This window comes from Seriola dumerili, unplaced genomic scaffold (assembly GCF_002260705.1).
Source record: "Seriola dumerili isolate Sdu_G_001 unplaced genomic scaffold, Sdu_1.0 BDQW01000105.1, whole genome shotgun sequence".
Classification (NCBI taxonomy): Eukaryota; Metazoa; Chordata; class Actinopteri; order Carangiformes; family Carangidae; genus Seriola; species Seriola dumerili.
In genome coordinates this window covers 1,567,734-1,594,601 of record NW_019174360.1, presented here as the reverse complement: position 1 = coordinate 1,594,601, position 26,868 = coordinate 1,567,734, and the positions used below count along the sequence as shown (strand labels likewise).

Genomic DNA, 26,868 nt, shown 5'->3' with positions numbered 1-26,868 from the left:
TTCAGGATGAAACAGACAACTCGGCATCACAGTATAACTGTGAAGCCCAGTATCCAGGCCATGTGACGGACGTTGAGGACTTGAGTGATGACGACGCCACTGTTGAATCACTCAGCGTTACACCAGAGAGGCAGGGTGCAGACCTCTCAGACGAGTTTCCACAGCGAGAAAAGACCTTTCTCATCGTGTTTCTTGGGAAACTGGTGGAACACATCGCCGATTCTACCAGGACATCAATATATGACGTGGACATCGACAGGCTTTTGACAGGTCTGAGAGACAGGACTGGGGGAAAATTACATTTCACTCTCCCAAAGAAGGTTGGAAAGACCCACATCCCCGTTTATAAGAAGCTTTGTTGGGAGTTCGGATCTGCAAAGCTGCTGCAGGCTGCCATGGCGTCCAATGACGTGATGTTTGAGGATGCCTTGGTGAAGATTCTAAAAGCACAGCTGCAGAAGTCTTCAGGAGAAACCAGCAGCTTCATGGAGAGGGGGAGGAGGTTTTTCCACAGAAGGAACACCAGAGTTACTCCTTTCTATGAGAGGAGTAATATACCAGCGTCTCACCTTGAGGTCGTCGACTCTCCGCCTCCAAACACCAGGAAGCGACCCGCCATCATCAGGATGTTCTCCTTCATGGCCAAGACTCTGAGGAGGCCCTTCACCTCCTGCATCAATGGCTCACAGGACGACTAGAACACTCCATGATCCTGTGTCCAATCTCAATCTTTCCCCCCTTTTTCTTTCTTTCTTACTTTGAATTAATCTTGAAAAATTAATCAAAAATAATAATCAATGGATAATTTTTCAAGATTAATACAAACTCTTTAAAAGGATGTGTTTGAAAAAGAAAAAAAAAAAAAAACTATATCATTACAAAGGTCTTTTGTTTAAGTACTACCTATCGACTAGTACTAAACATTAAATCAGAGTCTGATTTGTCCTAAAAAGACTTTTGTAATGATGTAGTTAAAATAACACATCCTTTTTAAGAGCTAAGGCAGCACGGTGGCTCTTTGTGGCCTCACAGGAAGAAGGCTGAGCGTTTATCAGCCCTGTGAAGAGTTTGCATGTTCTCTCCGTGCTGACGTTGGGTTTTCCCCGGGTGCTCCGGTTTCCTCCCACATTCCCAAACATGCAGCTCAATTGAACACTCTAAATTGCCCACACATTTCAATTCGACTTTCCAAAAACTGAATTAAAAGAAAATTCAAACTAAGATATGGTTGTGACATCTCATATGTCATCATTTGCTATCACAGGTGAAACAAGTCTCTAGTTTCTCGAGAGCATTTGTCAAGTTCAAGGTAGTCATTTCACTTGCAGTACATCCAATCAACCACTAGATGGTGACAAATAACCGCCTCTATTGGCAGCTTTGACTCAATGTACAAATCTCCAGATGCAGCAGTTTAGTTCTCTTAGTTCTGGGTTCACAGGGATGCATACAAACTGCTAAATAAAAATGTCCAACTGTCACGAGACACTATATGATTTAAAAATGTGTCTCCGAGCCTTCAGGTTGTTTCAGGCTCATAATCCACAAACTATAAAGAAGTCGATCAAAGCTAACGGGAGGTTTAGAAATCAACTTGTCATTTATAATAAGTGTGTATATATCAGGCTTATACAGCTACCATGTTTGATATGTACTGCAAATCACAGTTCTTACACACAGTAAACTTAATCACAGTTACAGATCGATCACCATATTCAGAATGCAGGTTTCAGTGAAACACAAAGGCATTGTTGGATAAGTGGTCACAGAGCACAGTAGAAATATTCTTCTTTTGGCGTTTCACTGATGATCGGGAGAGGGAAGGTTTTCATCTACTGTTTCTACTGATGGTTTCTAACTCCTACGTGGAACACTACATATATTCTATTGCTCATATGCTCTTTTTTAAGAGCCCAGTTTGCACCTTGTCCTATTAGCTCACTGGCAAACGTAATAATAAGTTTTAAAACTACTATACAAGAACACTATGTGCATATATGTTCCAACACACAGCAAAAATAGATTCACATATTTGATTGTGGCCAGTTTTCCAAGCATTTTGGATGCAGTAACCTGGGAGAGTGTGCAGACTTTAGTTCTATTATGATTTAAATAGACTGAGTGATACAGGTCAATACACATCGATTTGAGGTGTAATCAAACTCTTTTTGAACCACGTTTCCCATAATTTTGGGGCTTTGAAGGATGTAAACAGAAACTAGTCTGTACTTGTAATCATTTTGTCACCATCAAGTATGCAGAATTAGCTCTTAGCTGTTCCTGTCTGCAATGGATCAGTCTGATTTTCAAGAAGACTTAAAAATATGACGATTCTCAGGTAAGTTCTGGAGCCAAAAGGAGTGTCTCACTAACTCTCAGGTATAGATGAATATATATGCACATAAGTGCTGTAAATCTCTTTCTATGTACCGCAGTATTCGCTATTCACAGTCAGAATACATAATACTTTAAAGGAAAAATCCACCATAGTGTCCTACACTCAGGGGTTTAACTTGTCAATACTTATTTGGTGTGTTCACTCATTTAGTTCAGATACAGTTAGTGAGGTCCTCAGTTTCTGCTTTTGGAGCAGAAGAACAGGTAAAGCACTCACCCAAAAGAAACATGAAGAAACACCATAAAAACAACAGAATATGCCGAGACATACACCGTTAAACACAAAGATCTGTTTTTAACAATGAAGCAATTTTTGGTGGACTTTTCCTTTAACTCTTAGTTGCCTTTTTACCTTAGAGGAAGTGCGTGATTATAGTCAGCTAATACATCTGTTGTCATGTGACTCGTCGATCGTCCACAATTATTATTATGGCTCCTTCGTACATGATCGGAGCAGCTTCTTCGAACCAGCACTTTCACAGTCGTCTCACCACCCCACAACTAAAGTCCACATATGCATCAGATGAACATATCAAAAAAATCTACAAAACTACTTAAAAAAGGCTCAGAGAGTTGGGTTAATAATAATAATAAAAAATAAAAGCACAGTAGAATTTGGCCTCATTGCTTTGTTTTGATTGTCTTGTGTTTGGCTTGCTAGTCAGGGTTTGGAGATTAAGGGGCAGGGAGAGGGGGTGGGGGGTTAGGAGAAGTCCCAAACAGCCTCAGGAGTGTCGGCGGTGGACGGTGTCGGAGCATGGCAGGACGGACCAGGGGGACAGGACACTGGAGGGTCCTCGGGGCTGGTGAGGGGCACTGCTGGGTACATGAGGCTGAGGAAGGAGTCTCTAGTGTGCCTCTTCACCTGTCACAGAACAACACAACTCTGCTCAAACACTGGGACAACATATTGTTGTTGTTTTTTTCAATGTTAGTTCAATGTCAGCTCTCACTGATGTCATCATATTTTGTATATTCTCACCTGCTGTGTCACATTTACATTCTGAGACTTAATCATAACCTGGGACGCTTCTCTAACATGCTAAAAAGTAGAATAGAATAGGACAAGCAGAGCAGGGCTATGAGGTCAGTAAAATCAGCTACACAAGCTGGCAAACTTTAGTTACCAGTCATACCAGACCAAGTAAAGCTGTAGCAATAAGACTGAGTCTGCTGAATTGAACAAGGGTGTGTTTTTGGTTCTGAAATCAACTTTTCATTTGTGTGTTTCTGTGCGTTACATAGTTCCACTTGAAAGCACAGCTCAGGGCTAACATTTATCTAGCTGTTAGAGGTGTTCTGTTATGAACGTTAGTGTTGGACAAGTAGAACTTTTTCGCCTGTAGGTGACACTAGTTGAATAAAGGATCATCAAAGTAATTATAATTAACCCTATGGAGACCGTGAATGTCTGTAACAAGTTTCATTGCAATGCATCCAAGGATTCTTGAGATGTTTCACTCTGGAGGAAGGTGATCGATCAACTGGCTGACAGACAGATTGACCAAGCAAACAACTTTCATCCCACACAAAAGGCGGTTCCATCTTTAGTCCCTGGACATCATGGGTAGGAAACCCACCTGCTTGAAGAAGGCGTGGGTCAACAGTGAAGATGCTGACGGTCTAGAGAAGAGAAAGACAGGGCAAACACTGTCATTGGAGTTTATACTGTAATTCGAATGTGATCGATTGTCGATAAAGTTGACTCTTCCTTTAATGTAACGACCTGCGCTCAGGCTGCTGCTGCAGACACAGCTGGACCAGGTTGTGCAGGGTGGCCGAGTGGTTTTTAGGTCCGGGGCTCTGAGGTCGGTCGGTGGGAGGAGCGGTGGCGCTGTGTGTCAGGCTTCCGGTGGCCACGCTCTCCCCGATGCCAGAGTCCACCCCGGACCGCGACACCTTCAGCCCCCCCAGCTCGCCGAGCGGGAAGGGAGCCACATCGAGCAGGCAGCAGTGGGAGCCGCGCAGCTTCTGAAGCAGCATCTGAAGAGGAGGATTAAAAACAGAGAAGTACAGATTGCAAAATTTTGTCATCTGGATGAACTGACCCTTGAAAACGTATTCTTGTAAGACAGGTGTTGTCATTACCTGAGTGGGGGGCATGTCCTGGAAGGGCACCCTGCCGCTGACCAGCTCACAGGCCACAATACCTAAACTGTAGATATCTGACTTCACTCCGTAACCGTGCAGGTCCTACTGAGGACAACACCATGGAGAGAGGGGCGACAGAACAGACTAGAATGAGGCTGAAAACAAATGGACACTAAAAACAAATGGCTCCTTTCTAAAAGTTGCAGTGCTGTTATTAAAAGGTACATGTTGAGCTTACACTCAGGAGAACTGGAGCTCATGTCATTTGGAAGTATTTCACTTAATTTAGGGAGTCCTGACCTGTCGCAGTAGTTCAGGGCTGAGCCAGGGCAGCAGGGCGGGGCTGTGATGGGGCATGTCGAACACCGCCCTCATCCTCTTCCCCTCACGCATCATACTGTAAACACTGTGGAGCCCTGAGAGGTAAACACGCCCCTCCCCTGACAGCAGGATATGACTGGCCTTCACCCCCCTGAGAAAAAAAAATCAATAAACAGAGAGACATTAAAATACAAATACTTTTATATCTTTAGACTTTTTCCTTCATTCCTCTTATAATGCTGCCTGTCTCCCGCTGACCGGTGAACGTAGCCCATCCGGTGCAGGTATTCCAGCGCTTTCAGCACACCGTACAGCAAGTACGCTATCAGGGATTCACTCATTCCATCTGGGAAATATGTCCTCAGTAAAGTGTCTGCAGAGCCTGCAGAGAGGAGGAGACCGAGAAGAACAGCTGAGCAGGTCTGCAGTGATTTTTCCTAATTCTGAGGAAGTGGTGCAAATTGGGGATGTAATAATTGAGATGTAGTAATGTTGCAGCTTTAGTAAATTCTATGGATTTTAAAGACAAAACAAAATATGTGGCAGTAGCTGACCGTAGGCCATGAGCGGTGTGAGGACCCACAGCTGGCAGCAGGAGCTGAAAACCAGGCGGGAGGTCAGCAGGTTGGGGTGACGGAAAAGCCGTGAAAGCAGAACCTCGTTCTGGGGATTTGGAACACAATCAGAAAATAAAACACATCTGGATGAAGACGAACATCTAGAACCGTATGTGCTCAGCAAAAATATCATTTTTTCTGGAGAGCAACTCACCATGAGCTGCAGCAGCTCCTCCTCGGTGCACTCGTCCAGGTTGGTTTGTTTGACGGCCACCAGCTGGCCAGTAGGGTTGTGCCGTGCCATGCTCACCTGGCTCAGGTTATTGAAGCCCCTCCCTGTAATACAGTGAATCGACCTGAAGTGAAATCTTACTCTTATTTTGAAAGATTTGGGAGGGAAATTTGATGCAACTCTTTGCAGTTTCCCTGGGTGACATAATGATGTGACTCAGGTGTACGGTGTGGTGCTCTCACCCAGCTCTGACAGTAGCTGGTAGTGGGCTGGCTCAGCCGACAGCCCTGTGATGTCATCACCACCTGCTGGCCCTTGCAGAGTGTATTCAGAACCGTCACAGCTCTGCAGGGACGCACACACCCACATGCACCCCACAAACATTTATTAAGCATTGATCTCAAAGAATGAAAAACAATGTCACTTTGCAAATGAACATGATTCAATGTATTATGTATGTGACTCAAACATATGCATTAAATTGTTATTCTCCGGCATGTTGTTGGTTCGGACCACCATCACTTAACGGCTGAGAGTGTGAGTAGGCAGGGTGTAGGTGGATTAGATCTCAACACAAAGGGCAGACAGACAGGAGCTGTAGAGTTGGTGGTATTAGCTCTAACCATATAAAGAATTTTCAGTTTTGTTCTAATAATTTTGTGCCGTGGTTCAGAAAAAATCTCTCTGCCCTCTTAGTAAAGCTTATTACGCAATAACCAATTCCCCATAGTGGATCATTAAATTTTCATCTCATCTAATCTCATCCATCTAACTGGCTTTGTCCTGTAATAACCCCAAAATCTCCTTCACGCACGACTACTGGCACAGAGTCCGTCTGACAGGCAGGTCAAAGCACCACTGTTGTGAGGCAATGTGTGAGGGGACGATGGCCGCCAGGGGATGTCACTGTGACACTGAGCACAGCGAAGGGAGGGGGTGGAGGGGGGGGTGCTTGCAGTTTTAGTGATGCAGACAAAGGTTTGGGACAGAGGAGAGTCTAGTTCTCTTTCTCACACACACACACTTGGTTTCATTCATTCATATTCTTTGTATTCACTCCTTTCTGTCCCAGCATTTTGTCTGTATTATCAGGAGAAAATGACCTCACACAATAGCAGTACATTAATAATTATCATTAAGTACTTAATAATAATTAGTAGTACTGCACTAACAATGGTTGTAGTTACAGAGGAATAAGAGGACAGAAAATTCTCCTGCAATCATTCAGGCTTGAGTCTTTATTACAAATTCATTACAAAAAGCCTGCTTCGTAAACTGGGAATATGACCTACACAGGAATTCACCAGGCCATAAAGAGTCTAATGTAATGAAAGTATCAAGTTGCATTATGGGAATTGTAGGATTGAGTGTTTTTAGAGCTTGATCCATAGGTGGGAGTTAAAATGAGGAAATCTCGGCCTCTGCTGCACAAATTTTGACCATTCTTGTTTAAATCCGTCTCTTGGGAGTCCCTACACTTGCAATACTAAATTGATGGAGTACCCATTTGGATGTTACCAGCAGAGTTAACTGCTGCAATGTTATTCCAGTAGGCACTGTCTTTAACAACTTTAATGGTCAAGCAGCTCCATACAGCTGATAAACGATAAATGAATAGTGGTGATATGACGGAAGAGCATCAGTGTGACGCCTGTCTCCATGCTGACAGCGTCTTGGCTACTGACCAGGAACTGGTGGCTGGTGTCCTCATAGCGCTCCTCTATGTCCATGGGCTGGACCTGAGCGTGGGAGATGCAGGAACAATCCTGGTGAAGGGGGGGGGGAGCACAGGTGAGACATGCCCTACAGGACAAGGAGGAGTGGAGAGGAAATGTGGAGCTTGGAAAGTGGGGGTGGGGGTGAATGACACACTGCTTTGCATTGGGTGGGAGGGTCAGAGATGAGGCAGGCAAGCAAGCATCTGGAAATATGGGCTGTGAAGGCACTCACATGGCATTTTATCGGAAGTGGTGAGTGGAGAGAGAATGAGAGTGATGATAAGAGGCAACAAAGAGGCAGCTGACTGACTGATGTGTCCCAAAAGAGCAAGATAAGAGCTGCATACATACTTAGATGTATCTATTAGCTGTGAGAGATGCACAGTTAGATTATATTAATGCCTGCTATTTTCAAACCTATATTAGCCCTTATTATATATGAAAGTGCAGATGCACACTGGTTACACTTTTCAGACAAGCTATTTAAACAATATCTGACATCTCATATAACTTTAAAATGCTAATTTGCAAATTGACATCAGCTGATATCTAACAATTATTGGTGCATCGCTATCTTTCAGCTCTTAATTTTTTAATACACTTCACAGACTCCTGAATTTATCATATCCCACCAGGGGTATCAGCATGAGCCATCTGATTCGTGACTATACATCTACTGGGTCACAATGAAGCGACACGCACGGAGACACAAGGAAAAAAAACCCATGCAGCGTTTTATTCTTACCAAGAAAGACATGGAGTCCTTTTGGCGACGGTAAAACCAGAGGCTTTGGCATTCATCCGCTCACAGGCTGCAGGAGACCGACCGCGATGGAGGGAGGCAGGAGGATGGAGCGCAGCAGTGTAATATGAGACACACGGAGAATCCCCCACTAGACTAGAAAGCAGCCAACATCCATCCAACCTCAACCATCCATCCATCCATCCGTCTGCGGCTTACCTGGCTGCATCAACTGATCTACAGATCGGAGGAAATGATAAGAAATTCACCAGCGGAGATCCCCGTCCAGTCCAGTCAGTGAAGGCGTTGACATCGAAAGGAAGACCGTGCAGCCTGGAATATATATGAATGTAGATGTATATTTTTTCAGTCAGTTGCATCATTGTTTATGTACTAAAAAGAGGTCATGCTGAAAGTGGCACAATAAGGTTTCACCTGTGGACCACATTCCAAAAATTGCGATAATTTCGCAATACAATTATCAAATTCAATTTCACTTCAAGGTTAGATTAACTGCAGCCATTTTATTGTAATCTGAGGACGAGCATTATTCAAATCGATGGTTAATGTCGTCAGCTGACATGACTTTTATAAAATAAATATAGGATATTTATCTAACTTTTTCTTTTTTTTTTATTACACATTGGTTTTTAAGTGTCTGGAGAAATATACGGGGCATGCTACATACACAAAAACACTCATTCTGTAGGTTCTCATTCCGTAGCTTGGCTAACGTAAATATATTCGCTTGGTTCAAACATTGTACTAAGGTTAGCTTACTTATGAGCTGAGTATTATATTTTTTGTGTTTATTTAAAAGTGCCCGACATGTAAAGAAAAGACGCTGCTTACCTTCTCCTGTCGACAGCAGCTCAGGCGCCTCGACGTAAACAAGTTAAAAATACAAAGGACAGCCTGAAAACCTACAAAACGTTTTGTTTACAAAGATTATCTTCTATCATTCTTTGTCAAAATTATACGACGGAAGTTAAAAGTAACGAGTTTTACTGTCAGTAACGAGCCGCACAATGTCCCCAAGCGAAAATGTAATCTTGACAGGACTTTTAATTTGACACCGATAACAGGCGCCTAATAAAAACGTCATCAAACCTACTGTCGCAGCTTGATGATTCACTTAGCTGTTAGCCTTCTCCCTCCCTTCCCCTCTATTGTTTGAGGTTTTGGTAAAGGGCTTGACAGACACCGCATGTACCGCTGGAACTGTCCATGCTGTGGAATAGTATCGATATTGGGTAAGATTTACGATAATCGATCATCATCTTCGATTTCTATAATGTTGTGATGCCCACCGCGTGAGGGATGCTGCCAGTTTGAGCTCGTGACGGTATTGTGTTAGCCAACGCTATGCCAAGAGACAGGCAGCTGTCATCCTCACCTATAGGAAAACATGTCAAACGTTAGCTAACGCTCAATACTTCACCAAAACAAATAATAGTATATGAAATTCAAAGGGAAAATCAAATATTAATGAATCAACAGTTAACTCTGCTATAGACCTGTAGGATTATCACTCATAACGGTAAATGTTAGCTGGCCTGCGTAAACATTGCTAGCGTTAGCTCACATAGGATATTTAAATATGAGTGGCATGGTACAATTCATAATAACCCTTATATCCATATATAAGAGACAAACATAAAATAAGTGTTAGCTAATTGAACATGAAGCAATCAGTGTCGTAAACCAACAACGAATGCGTAAATTTAATTTCTAAAATTAATCCTAAAATTATGATGACTTAACCTTTATGTTTTCTTTTTGTTTGTTTTTTTACATATTGGGATCTTCTGGTAAATTTCGTACGAAGATGCACTGAATTAATAGTACAATTCTAATTTATAAATTCTCCATACCTCACAAAATTCGCAGATTATTCAAGAAATTACACTTAAAATTTCTGTAATTTAAGAATTTTATCCAATTAACTTGAATTTAAATCATGCAGAATTGAAGAGCAGTTCCTCAGGTTTCATGAATTAATCATTNAACCCTTATATCCATATATAAGAGACAAACATAAAATAAGTGTTAGCTAATTGAACATGAAGCAATCAGTGTCGTAAACCAACAACGAATGCGTAAATTTAATTTCTAAAATTAATCCTAAAATTATGATGACTTAACCTTTATGTTTTCTTTTTGTTTGTTTTTTTACATGTTGGGATCTTCTGGTAAATTTCGTACGAAGATGCACTGAATTAACAGTACAATTCTAATTTATAAATTCTCCATACCTCACAAAATTCGCAAATTATTCAAGAAATTACACTTAAAATTTCATTTATTTAAGAATCTTATCCAATTAACTTGAAATTAAATCATGCACAATTGAAGAGCAGTTCCTCAGGTTTCATGAATTAATCATTCAGTTATGTTTTACCCATCTGTGTGTTTACTGTCCAGTAAAGTCTTTAAAAAATAGTTTTTTCAAAGTGAATTTTGCTTAAACAATTTGTTTGTTTAAGAAGATGGCACACAGGGGTTAGCTGTTATTCATGTCAGCTGCCAGTGTGATCAGATGTCGTATGTGGTTATTACATTTTCTTCTTTTGACAAGGCATGGCAAGAAATGCCTGCTGATTATTGCAGTCAGAGGTTTCTGGTAATGCAGTTAAACTTTCTGGTCCAGTCAGTGTCACATGCTGCCCCATGCCGTGTCCAGACTGTTAGATCTAAGATGGGCTGAGTGCAGATGCTGTGATGCAGCACAAATAGAGGTAAGGCAAATAACTGGCAATTAAAAATCCAGAGGGATATTTTCCACATCTAAATTTAACAACATCAGGTCAGAGTTTCAGGTGTGGAAAAACTTTTTGTAGTTTTTTTTTTTTTTTACCTCACTTGAGTATGATATTCAGATACTGACATTTCCACTGCTGCAGTGGTTGTAGGTCACTCTGGATAGGAGCGCCAGTGGGGTGCTTAGATTAGACATGAACGGAGATGAAGTCTGTAAAAAGCTGATGTAAGCAGACAGTCCCTCTGGGACAGCTGGGACAGACCAGTGTTGTGTATAATGCTGCCTCTGTCTGTACTTCACAGAGTTGCTTGCAGAGCTTCTCTTGGCATTTTACATCACTATAATGAGCAATAATCTGTCAACAGAATTAAATGGCAGTTTCCAGATTGTGATCCAGAATTTTCTCCTGCTTCTTAAAACCAAAGGAAATTGTGTGTGTGGCCATTAATGTTAACCACAAAGATCCTTTTAATAAATAAATGATAGGTTTTGTTCGTCAGGAAGTTAATGAGGCTTGGTAATGTAAGTGCATCTCTCGTTCGTATTTACTATCTTAAGATACCAATTTCTTGTATCATTTATTTTATCACAAACAAGAAGCTGTGTGGCTGTGACAGTGTTACTCATGAGATGAGTCACACACACCAGGGCAAGATTAGCTCTTACATTTTAACACAAGAAAAAGAAGAAGCATATATCTGAAAGATGTTGCTATGACAAACATCAACATATCCGACTCATACTAATGATTAATGCATGCAATAGTTTGTGCATAGAATTGCTCCAAGGCATCATCGGAATGTGACTAATATAATTCCAATATCACTCAGTCAATACCAGCGTCATTAATGGATCAGTACAGTGTATTTGCAAGGCCTCTAATAGTCAACAGCGCATTTAGGCTGTAGCATTGCGTGCATCACAGTAATCCCCTTTATGGAGCAAACTGTTTCAGCTTCATAGTTATGTAAGCAGAGGATAAATGTTGTCCAAGGACTCTGTCTTTCCACAGGCATGCTTACTGATGCACACATACAGATATGTATGTGTGTGTGTGTCTGTGTCTGCATGCACAGCTACAGGCCAAGCACTAAGGTCAGTGATGCAGATGGCACACCACTAATGGGTGGTAGGATGTATGACCCTGCACAGTGCTGTCTTTTTAAAGTAGCTATTCATGGCATTGTCCTGCCAGTTTTGCTGCTTTTTTTTTAGCTGATGAAATACAATAGCACAATTACACAGACCTCTATCCACTTAAAGCGACACTCCACCAATTTTACACACATGAAGTTCAATTGACTTGTCACAAGGAGTCGTACTCAACCTGTGGAAATGGTTGTATAATGTCTCGTGGCTCTGGAAGGAGCTAAAGTCGGAGAAAATAACCCCGGTGATGTCACAGTGATTTCATGTCATTTAGCAAATTACAGTGCTATACAGTACACAGCTGGTCAGTGTTCATTTTCCCAGTTCTCTACTGGGAACCCATCCCTTTAAGAGCGCATCCTGTCTCATTCCTCCAATCATCCCTTTAAGGCCTGGAAAAGTCCCCAGAGGTAGGCAACAGGAAGAGGGAGGGCTCTCTGTCACCCCTCGGCCCGCTCTTAAAACAGTATGTTGCACATAGGAAGGGAATTAAAATGCATCAGTGTTGCAGTATAGCAGCTGGCCTGCTTTGGTGACTATTTCCTCCTGTAAAATCTTAATGAATGACCTTTTCTGAAAACTTGTCCTTGTTTAATTTTAATAAAAGAGGAGGAATCTTTTAGCTTTTTGCAGCTTTAAGGCTCGACTGATGTAGTTTAGATCTGTTGAATCCTGAAGAAGACACCAGACAATTGGTGGTTAAAGTGTCCAGCAGCACACACGGTGGGAGGAATGTTTTTTTTTCATTTGGCTCTAAATGTCAGCAACCAAGTGGGAAGGAGAAAAGAGTGAGGCCAACAGAGGGAAATGATGGATGTCATCAGCAGCGGAGTCACATATGCTCCATGCACACACATGAATTAAACCATAACATCCTCTTTTTTCGGTCTACCTCACAAATAAGTTGCTTCTTTGATTTCTAACACTTCTCTAATCCTGTTGCAGGTAAAGGTGTGTGTGAGGGCACCACCTGTCAGTGCAGGAACAGGATGTGATGTCATAGCGATAGCAGCTTCCATCTTTCTGTCCAGCTTTGTGTTTGCGAGTGGGGAGGGGGGGCCCTTCCCGCTCCAAGGACAGGACATGTTTGAAGTCAAACCCCGGGCGGTGGAGAAGAAGGAGTCAAGCACAGAGACAGGTAGGTTTACTTACCAGCCATGCCGGGAGCTACAGCCATGCTTGTGTTGACAAGAGGTTATAATACGACCTCTGGGCAGCGCTACTTCTTCAGGGCAGCCTGGACGCTACAGTGACTCGGTGTCGGGGAGTGATGACACGGTCCGGCAAGATGACACTAAAAAAAAATAGAAGTAAAACAAGAGTTAATGGGAGCAAAACTTACAAATAGCTCCTTCTTATTTGTATTTATTAAATTGTTGTATTTTATCAGACGCAAAAAATGAAAACAACAACATAATATCGGCATCATCAGCCATCAGCCCCCTGCTCTCTAAATATCGACATGTGCATCAGCCATTAAAATAAACAACCAATCAGTCGACCCCTACTGCCAATGTCATGCTGCCCTGAAGTGCAGTCTGCTGTGCCTTTGGGCCTGATGCTATAGTTAGCCCCATCTGTCCCAGTAAACCACATATCTGCTCAAGTGGAAGGACATTGGCTTGTACAGTGCCTGAGCCAAGAGAACACAGACACACACATATACACACACACACTCACACACTTGCATATTCAAATGCTCGCTGTAAAAACACAATCACTGCAGCCTGACTTTCTTCATCTCACTTTAGCTGCATTGTTTTGACAAAATAAAAACATCCCATATCATTCAGCTACTTAATATTTTAATGTGAGGTCACTGGTCCTCTGTAGCCCCCTCCTCATTTCTGCTTGAGGCTAGCGGCTCAAGGCTACTGCTAGCATAACACACTGCTATCTCAAACTCCTCTGCTGGCAGTCAGATGGCAGTGTGGATAATGTAGGCACCATGTTTTAACAAGGAAGAGGAATGTGTGACATGTAAAGATTTAGATGAGAAGATGGATACTGCTTTCATGTTTGTAGGGTAAGTAGGAAACGACAGCAGGAGACATTTAGCTTAGCATAAAGACTGGAGGAAGGGGGGAGTCAGCTAGCCCCCATTAAACCACAACATGTAGATTTTTACACTTAAATGGATTTAACAGATAATATACAATGTGAATTAGTGAACTTTAGAGGTAGATGGGCTTTTGGACAGAGCCACACTAGCTGTTTACCCCTGTTTCCAGTCTTTGTGCTAAGCTAAGCTAACATGAGAATGGCTCATCTAATTCGCCATGGCCCCCTAAATGTTACTTTATCTGTCCTCTAACCCACAGATGAGGGGCTGGGCAGCAGCGGGAGGCATCATGGCTCGGTGGGCTCCGGGTCGGCCGGCTCCGGCTCCGTGTACCTGTCAGACAGTCAGGACTGGGTGGTTTCCCCAAGCTGCTCTCCAGACGAAGGCTCCAGCCAACACAACGCCATCTCCCCCGTGCTGGCAGAGGAAACCTTCCGCTACATGAGTAAGTGTCTGTATTAATATTTCACTTTAGTGTTATTAGGGCAAGAAATATAAAGTTGGACATGAATACACTCATTTATGTGAGTTGATTGGATGAAAATGGCCACATTATGTCTCTGTCTAGCTCTCTGTATACTTTCTTTTGATTGGTTTAGCCTGTGGCGACAACACTGAGCAGATGGTGTGTTTGTGCGTCTCAGTACATTAGACACGTGACGGCTTCATTTTATACAGCGCACATCCTCTTCAATTAAAATCACAGGGATTTACTGTGGATATTATTTGGCAGAGGGGCTGTCATTGTGTCTGTCTGCCTTTTCCTATGTGTGTTAGACAGCTCGGACACTGTGTGTGAGAGAGGGAGGGAGGGAGGGAGGGAGAGAGACAGTGAGCAAGAGGAATCCAGAGATCCAGCCAGAGTTAAGTGTAGCCGAGTTCAAAGCCAGGGCCAGAGTCACGGGACAGAGAGTGATGAGGAGAGGAGGGGGGAGGCAGAGTGGATAGACGGAGGATGAAGACGGGACAGTAGAGACAAGAGTTGAGAGCCATGCCGGTTTTAAACATCCACAATGAGGAGGTTTACGATAACTTCGCTGTGGAAGGTGAGCGGAAGCGTTGGTGTAGTTTGCTGTTGTGTCTGATGACTTTAGAGAGAGAGAGAGAGAGAGAGACATGTGAGCTGGTGTGACAGCGGAGCAGCTTCAGTCATGTCTGCAAGGTCAGGCAGAACGTGACGGGACAGAGGGCGGAGGGGAAAGTGTGTGTGTGTGTGTGTGTGTTACTGTGTTTAAGTGAAAGCCTTGGAGGATGGGAAGTGGGCAAGTCTGAATCAATGCTTGTGTGTTTACATTCAAACAAGTTGTGGTATGCGGGAGCAGTGCCGACAGTTGGATTGACTTCCTGTCTGTTTTTTTTTTCTCGCACATGCAGAAAATACAATACATACTTTCTTCTTGTTATTTCATTGTTTAATCAGATCTGACCTGATTTTTTTCTGACATTACATTCATCTAATCCTTTGTTAATGTTTGACCTATATAACTGGTGCAAAGTTTGCAGAGGAACACAGGGGAAAAACAACAAAGTTCCTGCACATTAGATTCAATCTGCCAAGTGAAACATGGAAGACGCAGAAAGCTTTTTGTTTATATGATTTTGTATGAAGCGTCGCACGTGTGAGAGAAGGGGTACAGTAAGGGAGTCTCGGTTTCATATTCCTCCCTGTTCCACTTCTGCAGTGTAAAATCAACAGCGGCCTATTAATAGATCTTGATGCACTTGCAGAGACATGGCATGTTAATACCTGAATGCCTCCCAGTCGCCCTGAAATAAAGATATATAAATGAGCTCAGAGGAGCGTGGCTTTGACTTACTTTTACACAATGCTGACAATGTTTAAATAGCCTGAATATTACATTACATTTTATGATGAAACAAGCATCTCAAGTATCCAGTTTTTGTGTCATGTTGTGAAATCAGAGGAGCGAGCTGTCTCACAGATTTGGCATCAATGCTATTTGAAGGAGATATTATAAACAATTACAAGAGTAGTTTAGTGCAAATTCAAAGTATATTTGTTTAAATACCTCTTTCTTTTAAATTGTGCATTTGCAAATGTTTATAATATTAAACCCAGATCTTGTTGAATGAGGGTTAAATACTGTTTCTTGTTGTTCTGTGAATTTAAGTTTTGATAACATGTTAGCATAGCATGTGGTTTTGTCCGTGGGAAGAGATGAGTCAGTGTTCACACGTGTGCAGATTTTAGGGGATCAATTTGTAATTGACTCTAATGCTTTCTACATTGGGAAACTGCAGATCTGACCTCACGTGTGTGTGTGTGAGAGTGTGTGTGTGTGTGTGTGTGTGTTCTGCCTGATTCAACCTCACAAAACCACATCAGCAACACAACTGTCACTTATGGAATAGCTACTATAGAGTTAAACACAAAAACATCATTAAAATTGACAGAATTGTTTGTCTTGTCTCTGTTGTCTGTTGTCCTCAACCCTGACCTTTGTCTCCTCATCTGAATTTATAATCCATAGTTTTTTTCTATGTGTGTTTTTAATAATCACTTCTCACATTTGCCTTTTTAAATTGTCAAATAAACAAATTGTACCTGCAGCTGGTGTAGCTGGAGTTTATGGTGCCAAAGGTCCAACCAGCCATGAATCAAAAGGTCCATAGTGTTTGTTAACAAGTCACCCATTGTACTGTGTGCGTGCGTGTGTGTGTGTGTGTGTGTGTGTGCGCACAGTCCATTAATCAGTATCAAAATGAGTATCAGTACTAATGTAATCATTGAACTTTGCAGTTATGCATGTTATTGTGGACAGAGTTCAGACACTTTATTTCACTTTCATAATCCACTTCAGTGTGTGATCATGTCTGCGCAGTGTGTTACTGCATCTGCTTTAATATCTTTAGATTTTTAAGTAGTATTTGTTAGAATATGATCAAACCGGACCAGGGACATAATTTATATCAAAACACCGTACATCACCCTGCAGGTAACAGCATCTGTTTGTTTGTGTGGAGATAAAATGTCATACAGTAACATGAGAGATGATATGCATTGTGTGTGTGTGTGTGTGTGTGCTGTATCAGTCTGTTTGTGTAACAGGAGATAGCTCTGTTGGGAACTTGTTATTTTTAACTGCTGGTTGTTGGAGGAGAGTGCGGTGTCCAGATCCAGAGGTCACTGTGGGCCTCAGATTACTGGACCACAGCTCTCATCCCTTTGAGCTGCTGCTTCACTTGAGGCTGCTTTGGACTTTACATTTAATCCCCACTGAAATTTGTATTTACTACACTTAATGTACCAAACAAAAGAGAAATGAAAACATGAAAATGTGCAGCATTGTATAAAGAAAAAGTGATCAGGCTGCATGACTGTCAGGATTATCAGTGTTTATGTCCTCGGACAAAAAGAGTAATTTGTAGACGTCACATTTGGCTCTGGGAAGATTAAAAATAAAAGTTTGTTACAGCCTTAATTTTCTTGTGGATCTTTGTTTATCATATTGATTATGTGATTAAGTCAAATAAGGAGTGCATTTAAATTCTTTTTCATATTTCACCTCCTAGTGATGTTTTGTCATCCTCCGTTAAAGACTTGTCGAATATGATAAATTGATCTTTTCCCTCAAATTAAAGCCAAATTAAAACGGCAGGGTAAATCCAAAGTATGGAGTCTGTCAGATGGTTCAGTGATTAGAGATGCCACTTTTCTTTGAACAGGTGGAAGTGGGAGCAGTGCAGCGCTGGTGACACCCACTCAGGTGCTAAAATCAGACCAAACTAATGGATGTGTAGATTCTCTGACTCCACAAACTAATGTTTCTATATGAAGTTGATTTATCGAAGCTTCAGCTTTCACATTCTGTTCCTTACATCTCTATCTGTGCCTTTTCTTTCTTTCTTTTTTTGTTGGTTTCTTTCTTTCTTTCTCCAGTTCATCTTAAAACAAGCTGATTACCTCTACACCTACCTGAACTTCTTTCCCCCCTCTTTTCTCTCTCTTCTCTTCCTCACTAGCATATCTTGCTTTGGAGCCCACCTCTTATTCCCACCCCGGCTCCCAGAGCCTCTCCAAAGGTATCTTTCTCTCCCTATCTGCCTGTTCTGCTCTGCAACTGCCTCATTTAGCTCCAGAGTGAGAGGGGCTCCGGTCCTCGGTGTGGCTCTGACAGCTGTACTTATACTTGGATCTGGAACCGCTCCAGAGCCACAGACCTGGAGCCCCTCTCAGCTTTACTGCATGTAGATGACAGCAGACGAGAGATTCGCGTAGCATAGGTCTGCTGTCTGCCACTGTAGACAGCTTGTTGCACTGCAGCACTGTATAGTACATGTGTGTGGTCTATTTATGTGTGTGTAGGGCTAATTACTTTCAGACCACTAGCAACCACATCGCCATGTTGTGGATCTCACAAATTACTTTCAATAGCATAATTTGTGTTTTAGCAATATACTTATATAAATAAACCATTTAATGAGTGGCTGCTGATGCTACATTGAGCCACTGGCTGCTCACGTTGCTTGTGGTCAGAACATTTAAATTTAGCTGGCATGCTACAGAAGTGTGTCCATTAGTTTGGGGTGATATAATGGTTTTATTTTAGTTTTACATGTTTTTGTTTTTGTGTGGACTTCCCTGACTGCACAATGTGCATGCACACGCCACAATGTGCTCGCTAGATTGCATGTGTGTGCGCGTGTGTGTGTGTGTTTGTGCATGTGTTTGTGCATTTCCTACTAGTAACATTAATATTCTGGCCAGTCCTCAGTGCCGATCGCGTGGAGCAGATGACCAAGACGTACAATGACATCGAAGTGGTCACACACCTTTTGGCTGAGGTAAGTGTTTCTTCTAACAGTTTTTTTTTTTCTGCTAAGAGGTAGCATCTAATTGGCTGATTGACCCTGAGTGTCCTGTGTTCTTATTGGACAGCGGGACAGGGACTTGGAGCTGGCAGCGCGGATCGGTCAGTCACTCCTGCAGAGAAACCACCTGCTGCAGGAACGCAATGAGGCCTTAGAGGAGCAGCTAGCACAGGCCCTGGACCAGGTACACTAAAATTGTGTCATGTCTGAGTTTGATTATCTAAGCATTTCACAGGTGTTCAGATATATGACATCGGCATGATCTCTAAAAGCTTTAAGACAAAGACTAATCATTCCTCCCAAACCTTCCCCACCCGCCAGGTTCATCAGCTGCAGCATGAACTCACCAAGAAGGACGAGCTGCTGCGGATGGTGGCCAGCGCCTCGGAGGAGAGCGAGACCGACTCCAGCGTGTCCACCCCCCTGCAGCAGCCTCTGCCGCTGGGGGGAACCACCGCCGCCGCCGCACTCAGCCAGCTGGAGTGTCTGCAGAGCAAGCTGCAGGAGCTGGAGGAGGAGAACCTGGCGCTGAGGTCTGAGGTACGAACACAGGGTAGTTTGGTGGAGGCGATGAATCACTGCAATGGAAAATAATACGAAGTGAAACGGGAAGCATTAAAATACAACCACATTTTGAGAAGTCAGTTTAATCACTGCTACAAATTACACAGACGATTGGCAGGTTTTTCCACACAAGAACATTTTTACATGATGCACACGCCGTCAGGTCTGAATTAAAACAAGGGGAGAGTGATTCATAAAACACTGAAATACAACCGAACTGGAAGATTCTTCTTCTGCAATCTCAATCTAAGGAGAAGTGGATAGGTTTATTCTTCAGATTAGTGTTTCGATGCATTTGTAAAATTTACTTTAAAAGTCCTGATTAACAAGTTTACTGCAGAGGTCCCTTTAAGGTATTTAAATGTGATGACACTAACTATAAATTTGTCATTGGAGGTGCTGACTGATTTTTAATTTTTTTTTGGTAACATCTCCACTGCAGGCTCATCAACTGAAGAGAGACACTATCACCTATGAGGAGAAGGAGCAGCAGCTAGTGAGCGACTGCGTCAAGGAGCTCCGTGAGTGGAAAGCAAACAAACACACATACAAAGGCAACTCTTCAGTGTGAAGTGCTGTTTTTAAACTTACGTTGATTTGCATGTGTGTGTGTTCTTGTTCCCAGGTGAGTCCAACACCCAGATGGTGTCTCTGACGGATGAACTGTCCCTGAAGAACGAGGAGCTGCTCAGACACCAGGAGGAAATCGCTCAGCTGCTCTCCCAGATAGTGGAGCTGCAACACAGAGTGAAGGAGGTGAGGAGAGGGGGGAGAGAGGGGAGAGGGGGGAGGTGGCCGACTGAACCACTGGTCCAGATAACATACTGTAGCCTCATATATAGTATTATTAGGATGTAATTCCAGCTCTCTAGTTCCATATTTGATAAATTGCCTGAATCTCTTCTATTCAATTGTCCAATTCCTTTTATTTAGAGCTGAAATGATAAGTCTCTAAATGATTAAATTAAAAGAATATTAATTAGAAACCATTTTTTTAATAATTGATTTATGATTTTTCAAACAAAATGCCAAACATTCTCTATTTCTAACTTATTATTATGAAGATTTGCTGCTTTTCTTTAGCTTATGAGATGATAAACTTCAATCTTTGGGCTTTAGGTATGAAGAAATAAATGGCTGACACTGTTTGAGTATCACAGTTCACAGGTGAATACATTTGTTGTGTGTGTGTCTCTTGTTTAAATGCTCATGTTGTTTTTCTCTGCAGCTGGCTCTGGAGAAAGAGGAGCTGAGGATCCATTTGCAGGCCTCCAAAGATGCTCAGAGGCAGCTCACGGCCGAGGTACCAGTGATAAGATTAAATATAAATTATAAAAAAATAATAATTTAATTTAATTTTAGATGTTTAATAAACATTGTAATTTCAACGGTGGTTAAAACACTATCTTTTTAATTAGTTTTTAAATTAGTAATTATGTTAATTTTAATAGTTTAAGCAATTTATTATTCAACTGACAAATTTATTTTACAGTTTACAGTCTGAATTCATGCCCAATTTAAATAACTATTTAATTTCCCTTTTGCTGAATTAATTGCTGTGTAAAGGAACAAATTCATCTGAATAACCACTGCTTGTGTGTGTGTGTGTGTGTGTGTGTGTGTGTGTGCGTGTGCGTGTGCGTGTGCGTGTGCGTGTGCGCGTGCGCGTGCGCGTGTGTGTGTGTGTGTGTGTGCATGTCGCAGCTGAACGAGTTGGCGGAGAGGAATGCCGAGTGTGTGGAGATGCTCCATGAGTCTCAGGAGGAGATCAAAGAGCTCCGCAGTAAAAACTCTCCCTCTGCCGGGATGCGACGGCACCTGTCCTACGGCCTCTACCCCATGGTGAGAGAAAAACCCTGAGGGTTCTCACAAAGAAAAGAAGATACAGATTCACTCAACCCTGACGTGTCACAGATTTGCTATTTAATTCATTTAATTCAACTGGTCTCACAAAGAGCCTGACGCGCGCAACACAGTAACCATTCCTACCACCAGTTTCCTGCTATCGCGCTGTTTGACAGTTGGTGTTGGTGGTGCACAAAGACGCGTAGCAATGCGTCAATAAAGGCTCAAGCTGGAAAACATGGATGTAATCATTGCACAAATATTCTTTGATGTGAGTGGCCTTCAAGCAAATGGCTAAAGGACTAATTAATAAGGAGTGTTTCTGAATGTCACCATACAATAAAAAACTTGTTGTTTTACAAGAAAAACTCCAGAGGGCACTTTTGAATGTGTGTGTGTGTGTGCAGGACTCTCTAGCAGCAGAGATCGAGGGCACCATGAGGAGAGAGCTGAGTGTGGAGGAGGAGACTGCCTTTCAGGACCAAAGGTTAGAAACCCAGACGCTTCACACTCAGGCTACGACTCAGACAGGAGAGAAGAGACTGGTGTGATTGGGAGGGTGAGGGTGTCCATGCTGTTGACCTTGTCTCTGACCTGTGACATCTTCGCCCTGCAGAATATCCCAGAAGCGAGTTTTCCAAACAGTCCGCTCCGTCAACGCCTCGGCATCGCGGCCAGCTTCAGCTACGCCTCCGATCCCCGGCTCAGGACAGAGCTCTCTAGTGATGACAGCGCAGCCCTTCCAGTCCATTCAGGGGTACGTTACTAAGAATATCGCCTTCCTGTCTTGCATTTTATATTAAGGATGAAGTGTGGACCCCTTCAGCTCAAAAAAATGTCTTTATTTGCAGGGAGGAGGTGCGAATGGGCCAGCCCGGCTGTCCCGGTGGAAACGACCTCACAAGAGCCCTCCACCGCCTGTCGCTGCGACGACAGAACTTCCTGTCCGAGCGTCAGTTCTTCCAGGCGGAGCGCGAGAAGAAGCTGCAGGTGCTGGCGGGGGCGGAGGCAGACGGAGAGGGCAGCGGCTGCAGCTCACCAATGGGCAGCGTGGTCTCGTCTTTCTCTAACCTGTCGGAGCTCTCCTTCAGCTCCAGTGTCTTTAAGACCTTCCTGCCTGAGAAGCTTCAGATCGTCAAACCCATGGAAGGTAAAAATGATTTGTCACAGTCTTTCACTGTTTACCTCAAAGCCATTCAAATGGCACTTCTCCATTAGATGCAGCAATTTCAGGCCTTGTCACATGAGTCTCTGGTGGAAAATGTGAAGAATTATTAGGTTGGTACCATGAGCCACATCGTGACTGGCTGATTTCATCTTTCCTACATTCACAACCAGCTGCTGCTTTGTAAATGTTGCAGCCATAACAAAAAATAATCCTGGCTTTGTGTTTTCAGGCTCACTGACGCTCCATCACTGGCAGCAGCTGGCCAAACCGCACCTGGCCACCATCCTGGACCCACACCCGGGGGTAGTGACGAAGGGTTTCCGCCCGCTGGCTCAGGACGCTGTCTACCGCCTCTCTGACATGGAGGAGGATGAGGAGGATGAAGAGCTCAGAGGGGCTGGTGTCCTGGAGAAGGGGGCAGCAGAGCGGGGTAAGGAGGAGGAGGAGGAAGAGGAGGACGAGGAAGAGGAGGAGGGCGGGATCACCTTCAAGGTGCGCTACACATCTACACCAGAGGAGAGGAAGGAGAGGAAGCAGTCGGTGTCACCGCTCCCTGTCCCGCCTCTCTCCCCCACCATGCCCACGTCATCCTCCTCGGTCAGATCGGACATCTGTCTGACACCTGCAGCTCAACTAGTCACTGAGACATCCAGCCTATCACCTCAGCCCATTCCACAAGTCTCTGCAGCAGCGGTCCAACCACAGAGTCAAATTTGCACTTCAATATCAACAACGGCATCTTCCTCTGGTAAACACTGTGTGCTGTATTTCATTACTGCTCATTCTGAGTGAGTTGGTTTTTCTCTTAACCTGATTTGTTATGTGTTCAGTCCAAAATCCAGGGAAGTGTCAGAGCTCCACCTTCTCCACCTACACCTTCACGACCTGCCGCATCCTGCACCCCAGTGATGTCACACAGGTCACCCCGAGGTAAATCATCTTCAACGGTTTAAGATTATCATTATATCATGTCTGCATTTTGATTTGTTCCCCAAATCCACAAAAGAGCAGGACAGAGGTGCTAACGTTAGCCAGAGCTCTGATAGCATCCAGGACTGGCTGCCACACAGTTTGGGAATGTTACATATTATAATGCTAATTAGTCTGACATGATAAACATTTAACACACTCTCTTTACACTTCTCTACACTCTATGATGGTCAGTCGCTGTCTGGGGGACGGCTTTAGTGAACAGTCAATTACAAGCCTATTCACGCCATGGGTCAAATCATCATCATGCTCACACACATCTCTGTTTCTCTCCTCGTGTGGTGTCTGTGTTGGCAGCTCTCAGTCATCTCTCATGGCCAACACACCCAGCTCCATGAGGACAGGTCCCAGCACCCCTGTGACCCCCTGCAGACTGAGCCTGGGTGACTCCTTCCCCCCTCGACGCCCCCCTGCACCCACCAGCAGCCTGGCCAAGCTGGTCCTAGAGAGGGGCATTTCGGCACAGGTGTCTACCGACACTCCACCTTCATCCCCGAAACCCACACCACGGCAGCCCCTCTACCGTTTCCTCCCAAGTACACCCCCTAACTCCCCCACCCACTCGCCCTGTCCCTCCCCTGTGCCCATGGAGCCTCGCCAGCACCCAGCCGACAATTTTCTAGCCTCGCGGCCGGCAGAGCTTTTTCTCCAAGACGTTTACGGGTTGAATCTGGGCCGTGCCCCACATCCCGACCTACCGAGCACCTCCCAGGAAACCCCAGCCCTCGGCTCTTCAGGCCGAGCCAGGTCCGATCCGGTCAGCGTCGGCCTGGTGGAGAGGCTGCGGCGGCTGGGATTCACTAAGGTGCTCCACGGCTCGGAGTCTGAGCCGCGTAAGGATTCTGCCACTTTTGTTTCGGCAGGCGGGGGGAGCCTATTGGACGGCCTGAGGCGCAACCAGAGCCTCCCTGCCATGATTGGTGCAAGGGCGGGAAAGCCAGTCGGTCACCCCACGCCTCCTCTTCATCCCACCTCCCTAGCCCTCCCCCCACCACCATGGGGAAATCTTAAAGAGCGGCGCCGGCATCTTGCCTCCGTCTCCCGTGTCCCGTCAAGTTCACCCAAGCACTGAAGAGAGGGATGGACTGGGAGGGCGCATACTCGAGAACATGAACCTCCTCCTTTACACCTTCATCCCCTCCTTCTTCCTCTCATCTCTCCTCCTTTCTGCCTTTGGAGAGAAGAGTCAGGGCATCGATGGGCAAAACAATCCCTCCTTTATAAGACTTAATTTTAAAGCACAATTAAACTAAACTGACTGTTTTTAGCGACAACGCAGTGTCTGTGTGTGTAGATGTTTGCCATGATGCTAGTTGTCAAGGCCTTAGCTCGCCTCTGAACGGGTTGTTCAGCTTTGTACCTTCTCAGTCGTGTAAGAATTAGGTTTTGTAGTTTTCCTGTGAGGCTCTGGATGTTCAGGCACAGGTGGAGGAGAGAAGGAACATGTAAGTGGAAGAGGGTTTGTGGAAGTGGATTAGAAAAGAGCAAGAGTTAAGGCACGGTAAAGCTGTAAAGAGAAGAGAGAGTAAGAAGAGAAAGTGAGCGTAAGGTGAAGAGAGAAGGACTGAGCATCCAGAGTTTTCACATTTCAAGGGCTTGTTTTGTTCTGGGCTGGAAAAGCTTTAGTCTGTAGTAAAACAGCATCATGTTGGCCGACCATTCCCATAACACAGTGACTGGTTTAACAACATCTGTCTCGGCACATTAAACCTTTACAGTCACAATGGAAGGGATTCAGTTTGCTTTTATTACTTGAGAACTGGACTTAAGTGCTAGCTGGCTCAACGGCATACTGCCAGGCTCATCTTGTAGTCAGACCATGCCTCTAACATGCCAGTATTAATATTATAATAACTTTACAATAGACCATTGTTGCACAAATGTCTGGTGACCGTCCACGTGCCCTTCCCCTTTTCCTGCCTCCTGCAAGCGTCTGCATGACACGTCTAAAGCGACCTTGCCTACAGGTTCCCAGCATGCACCCTGTTGGCAGACGGGTGGGGCCAGGCTGAAGGCGAGGTCAGAACCAAATCAAAACACCAGGCAAAAAAAAAAAAAAAATACAGAAAAGAAAAAAGTTTTACCTTCTCCTTCAGGTCCTTGTGTTTTGTGTGTTTTTAATATGATGAGGCCTTATGTAGGAGCCAGCACTGTTCTGATTTGTGTTCCTGTGAAGCCATGTTTGTATATATGAGTTGCACTCGGTGGGATTTTTTGAGGTTGAGGTTGAGTTCATTTTAGGATCACTGCTTGGTTGAAAAAATTTCACCACAGCGCTGGGGCTTTAAAAGAAAAGTTTTCAGCCATTGTGTTTATCTCAGGCCTGTGGGGCGTTCAGGTTCAGTCTGTTCAGAGGGAAAAACCACTGACACATTATTTTAGTTGTACATCACATCCAGGATTACTATGAGTGGTTGTTTTCTGTTTAAAATGGACCTTGGGGGTTATGTCAAGGACATATATAGTTCACACTTTAGCCAGAAGGTCGGATTATTATAATATTTATTCTATATTCTACTTATAACACCACATAATCTCATGCTTATATACAAGTAAGCTTAGAGCTTTGTGCTTGCCCCCTATGTGTCAGTCCAACCAGACTCCACCACTCAGTTACTGCACTTTTACTTTTTTTTTTATATTTAACCTTGTTTTACTGACATCACTATCTGAAAGTATATAAATTTTAACATAACGAGAAAATTTAGCATAGTGTGTGCCTGTTTTAATAATGTCAGCTAACATTTTGTCATAAGATTTTAATATATGTAGCATTATTTTCCTTTTTTTTTTCCTTTTCATAACTAGAGGCCCACAGAAGGGAATCCAAATCAAGCCAAATGTTATTTTTATTTCTGAAGAAATGGAGGACTCTGGCTTACATATGTGTATACTGTATGCAACCAATTTTGTGCTAACCAGCTGTAACATATTTAACATTGGAAGAAGAGCTTGAGTTTGATGTTTTGTATGTTTATATGATTGGAGAGAAGAGGAAAGAAGACACATTCAGACTGTTCATATCTTTACATTATTTGTAGTCATATGCTCTCCTTTCAGTAAAGCAGGAGGTTCAGGTTTCTGTCTATATAAGATATCCTCTTCATGTCTCCCCTCTAAGATCATGATCCTCTGTAAACTATGGGTATTATACAGTTGCCTCTTTTTTTAAATAAAGCAATGGAAAAAAGCTTCTGACTCACGCACTGGTTTATTTAAGTCTTGAGCTAGAATTCAGTTATTGTGTGATTGATTTCATGACAGGCAAAAGCTAAAAATTGGTTGAAAATCGGAATAAATGTACAGTACACTAAGTTTGGTCCTACATTAAGACTATTTTAATCCACGCAACTCCTAGCTTTCAGCTAACACAAGCTAGCTTTCTGGAACATACTTTCAAAATAATGCATTACAACAAATACATTAAAACTAGACTAA

At 43.4% G+C, this 26,868-nt stretch overlaps 2 protein-coding genes across 9 annotated transcripts; one reads left to right on the top strand and one right to left on the bottom strand.

Moving 5' to 3' along the window:
• Positions 1–1,272: 1,272 nt before the first annotated feature.
• Positions 1,273–9,114, bottom strand: LOC111222754 (STE20-related kinase adapter protein beta-like). 4 transcript variants are annotated; one of them, XM_022746591.1, is made up of 13 exons: positions 8,911–9,114; positions 8,278–8,391; positions 8,062–8,128; positions 7,284–7,364; positions 5,841–5,943; positions 5,581–5,702; positions 5,364–5,472; positions 5,068–5,191; positions 4,789–4,960; positions 4,486–4,590; positions 4,124–4,380; positions 3,978–4,020; positions 1,273–3,262 (listed from the first exon to the last, which is right to left on the bottom strand). In XM_022746591.1, exons 3-13 carry the CDS (start codon positions 8,071–8,073, stop codon positions 3,101–3,103), a joined length of 1,290 nt encoding a protein of 429 aa, XP_022602312.1. In that variant the 5' UTR covers positions 8,074–8,128; positions 8,278–8,391; positions 8,911–9,114; the 3' UTR covers positions 1,273–3,100. The 4 variants fall into 4 exon arrangements, with proteins under 4 accessions (XP_022602312.1, XP_022602311.1, XP_022602314.1 ...); XM_022746590.1 differs by having other exon boundaries at positions 8,062–8,391; XM_022746593.1 differs by lacking the exon at positions 7,284–7,364.
• Positions 9,115–9,211: 97 nt separating this feature from the next.
• Positions 9,212–26,614, top strand: LOC111222695 (trafficking kinesin-binding protein 2-like). 5 transcript variants are annotated; one of them, XM_022746498.1, is made up of 17 exons: positions 9,212–9,311; positions 12,914–13,106; positions 14,290–14,475; positions 18,015–18,074; positions 18,760–18,836; positions 18,931–19,047; positions 19,185–19,403; positions 19,870–19,948; positions 20,053–20,183; positions 20,656–20,730; positions 21,132–21,269; positions 21,680–21,759; positions 21,889–22,029; positions 22,124–22,422; positions 22,670–23,188; positions 23,271–23,370; positions 23,728–26,614. In XM_022746498.1, the coding sequence occupies exons 2-17, from the start codon at positions 13,052–13,054 to the stop codon at positions 24,500–24,502; spliced, it is 3,051 nt and encodes a 1,016-aa protein (XP_022602219.1). In that variant the 5' UTR covers positions 9,212–9,311; positions 12,914–13,051; the 3' UTR covers positions 24,503–26,614. The 5 variants fall into 5 exon arrangements, with proteins under 5 accessions (XP_022602219.1, XP_022602220.1, XP_022602221.1 ...); XM_022746499.1 differs by lacking the exon at positions 18,015–18,074; XM_022746500.1 differs by lacking the exons at positions 9,212–9,311; positions 12,914–13,106; positions 14,290–14,475 and adding an exon at positions 14,990–15,076.
• Positions 26,615–26,868: the final 254 nt, after the last annotated feature.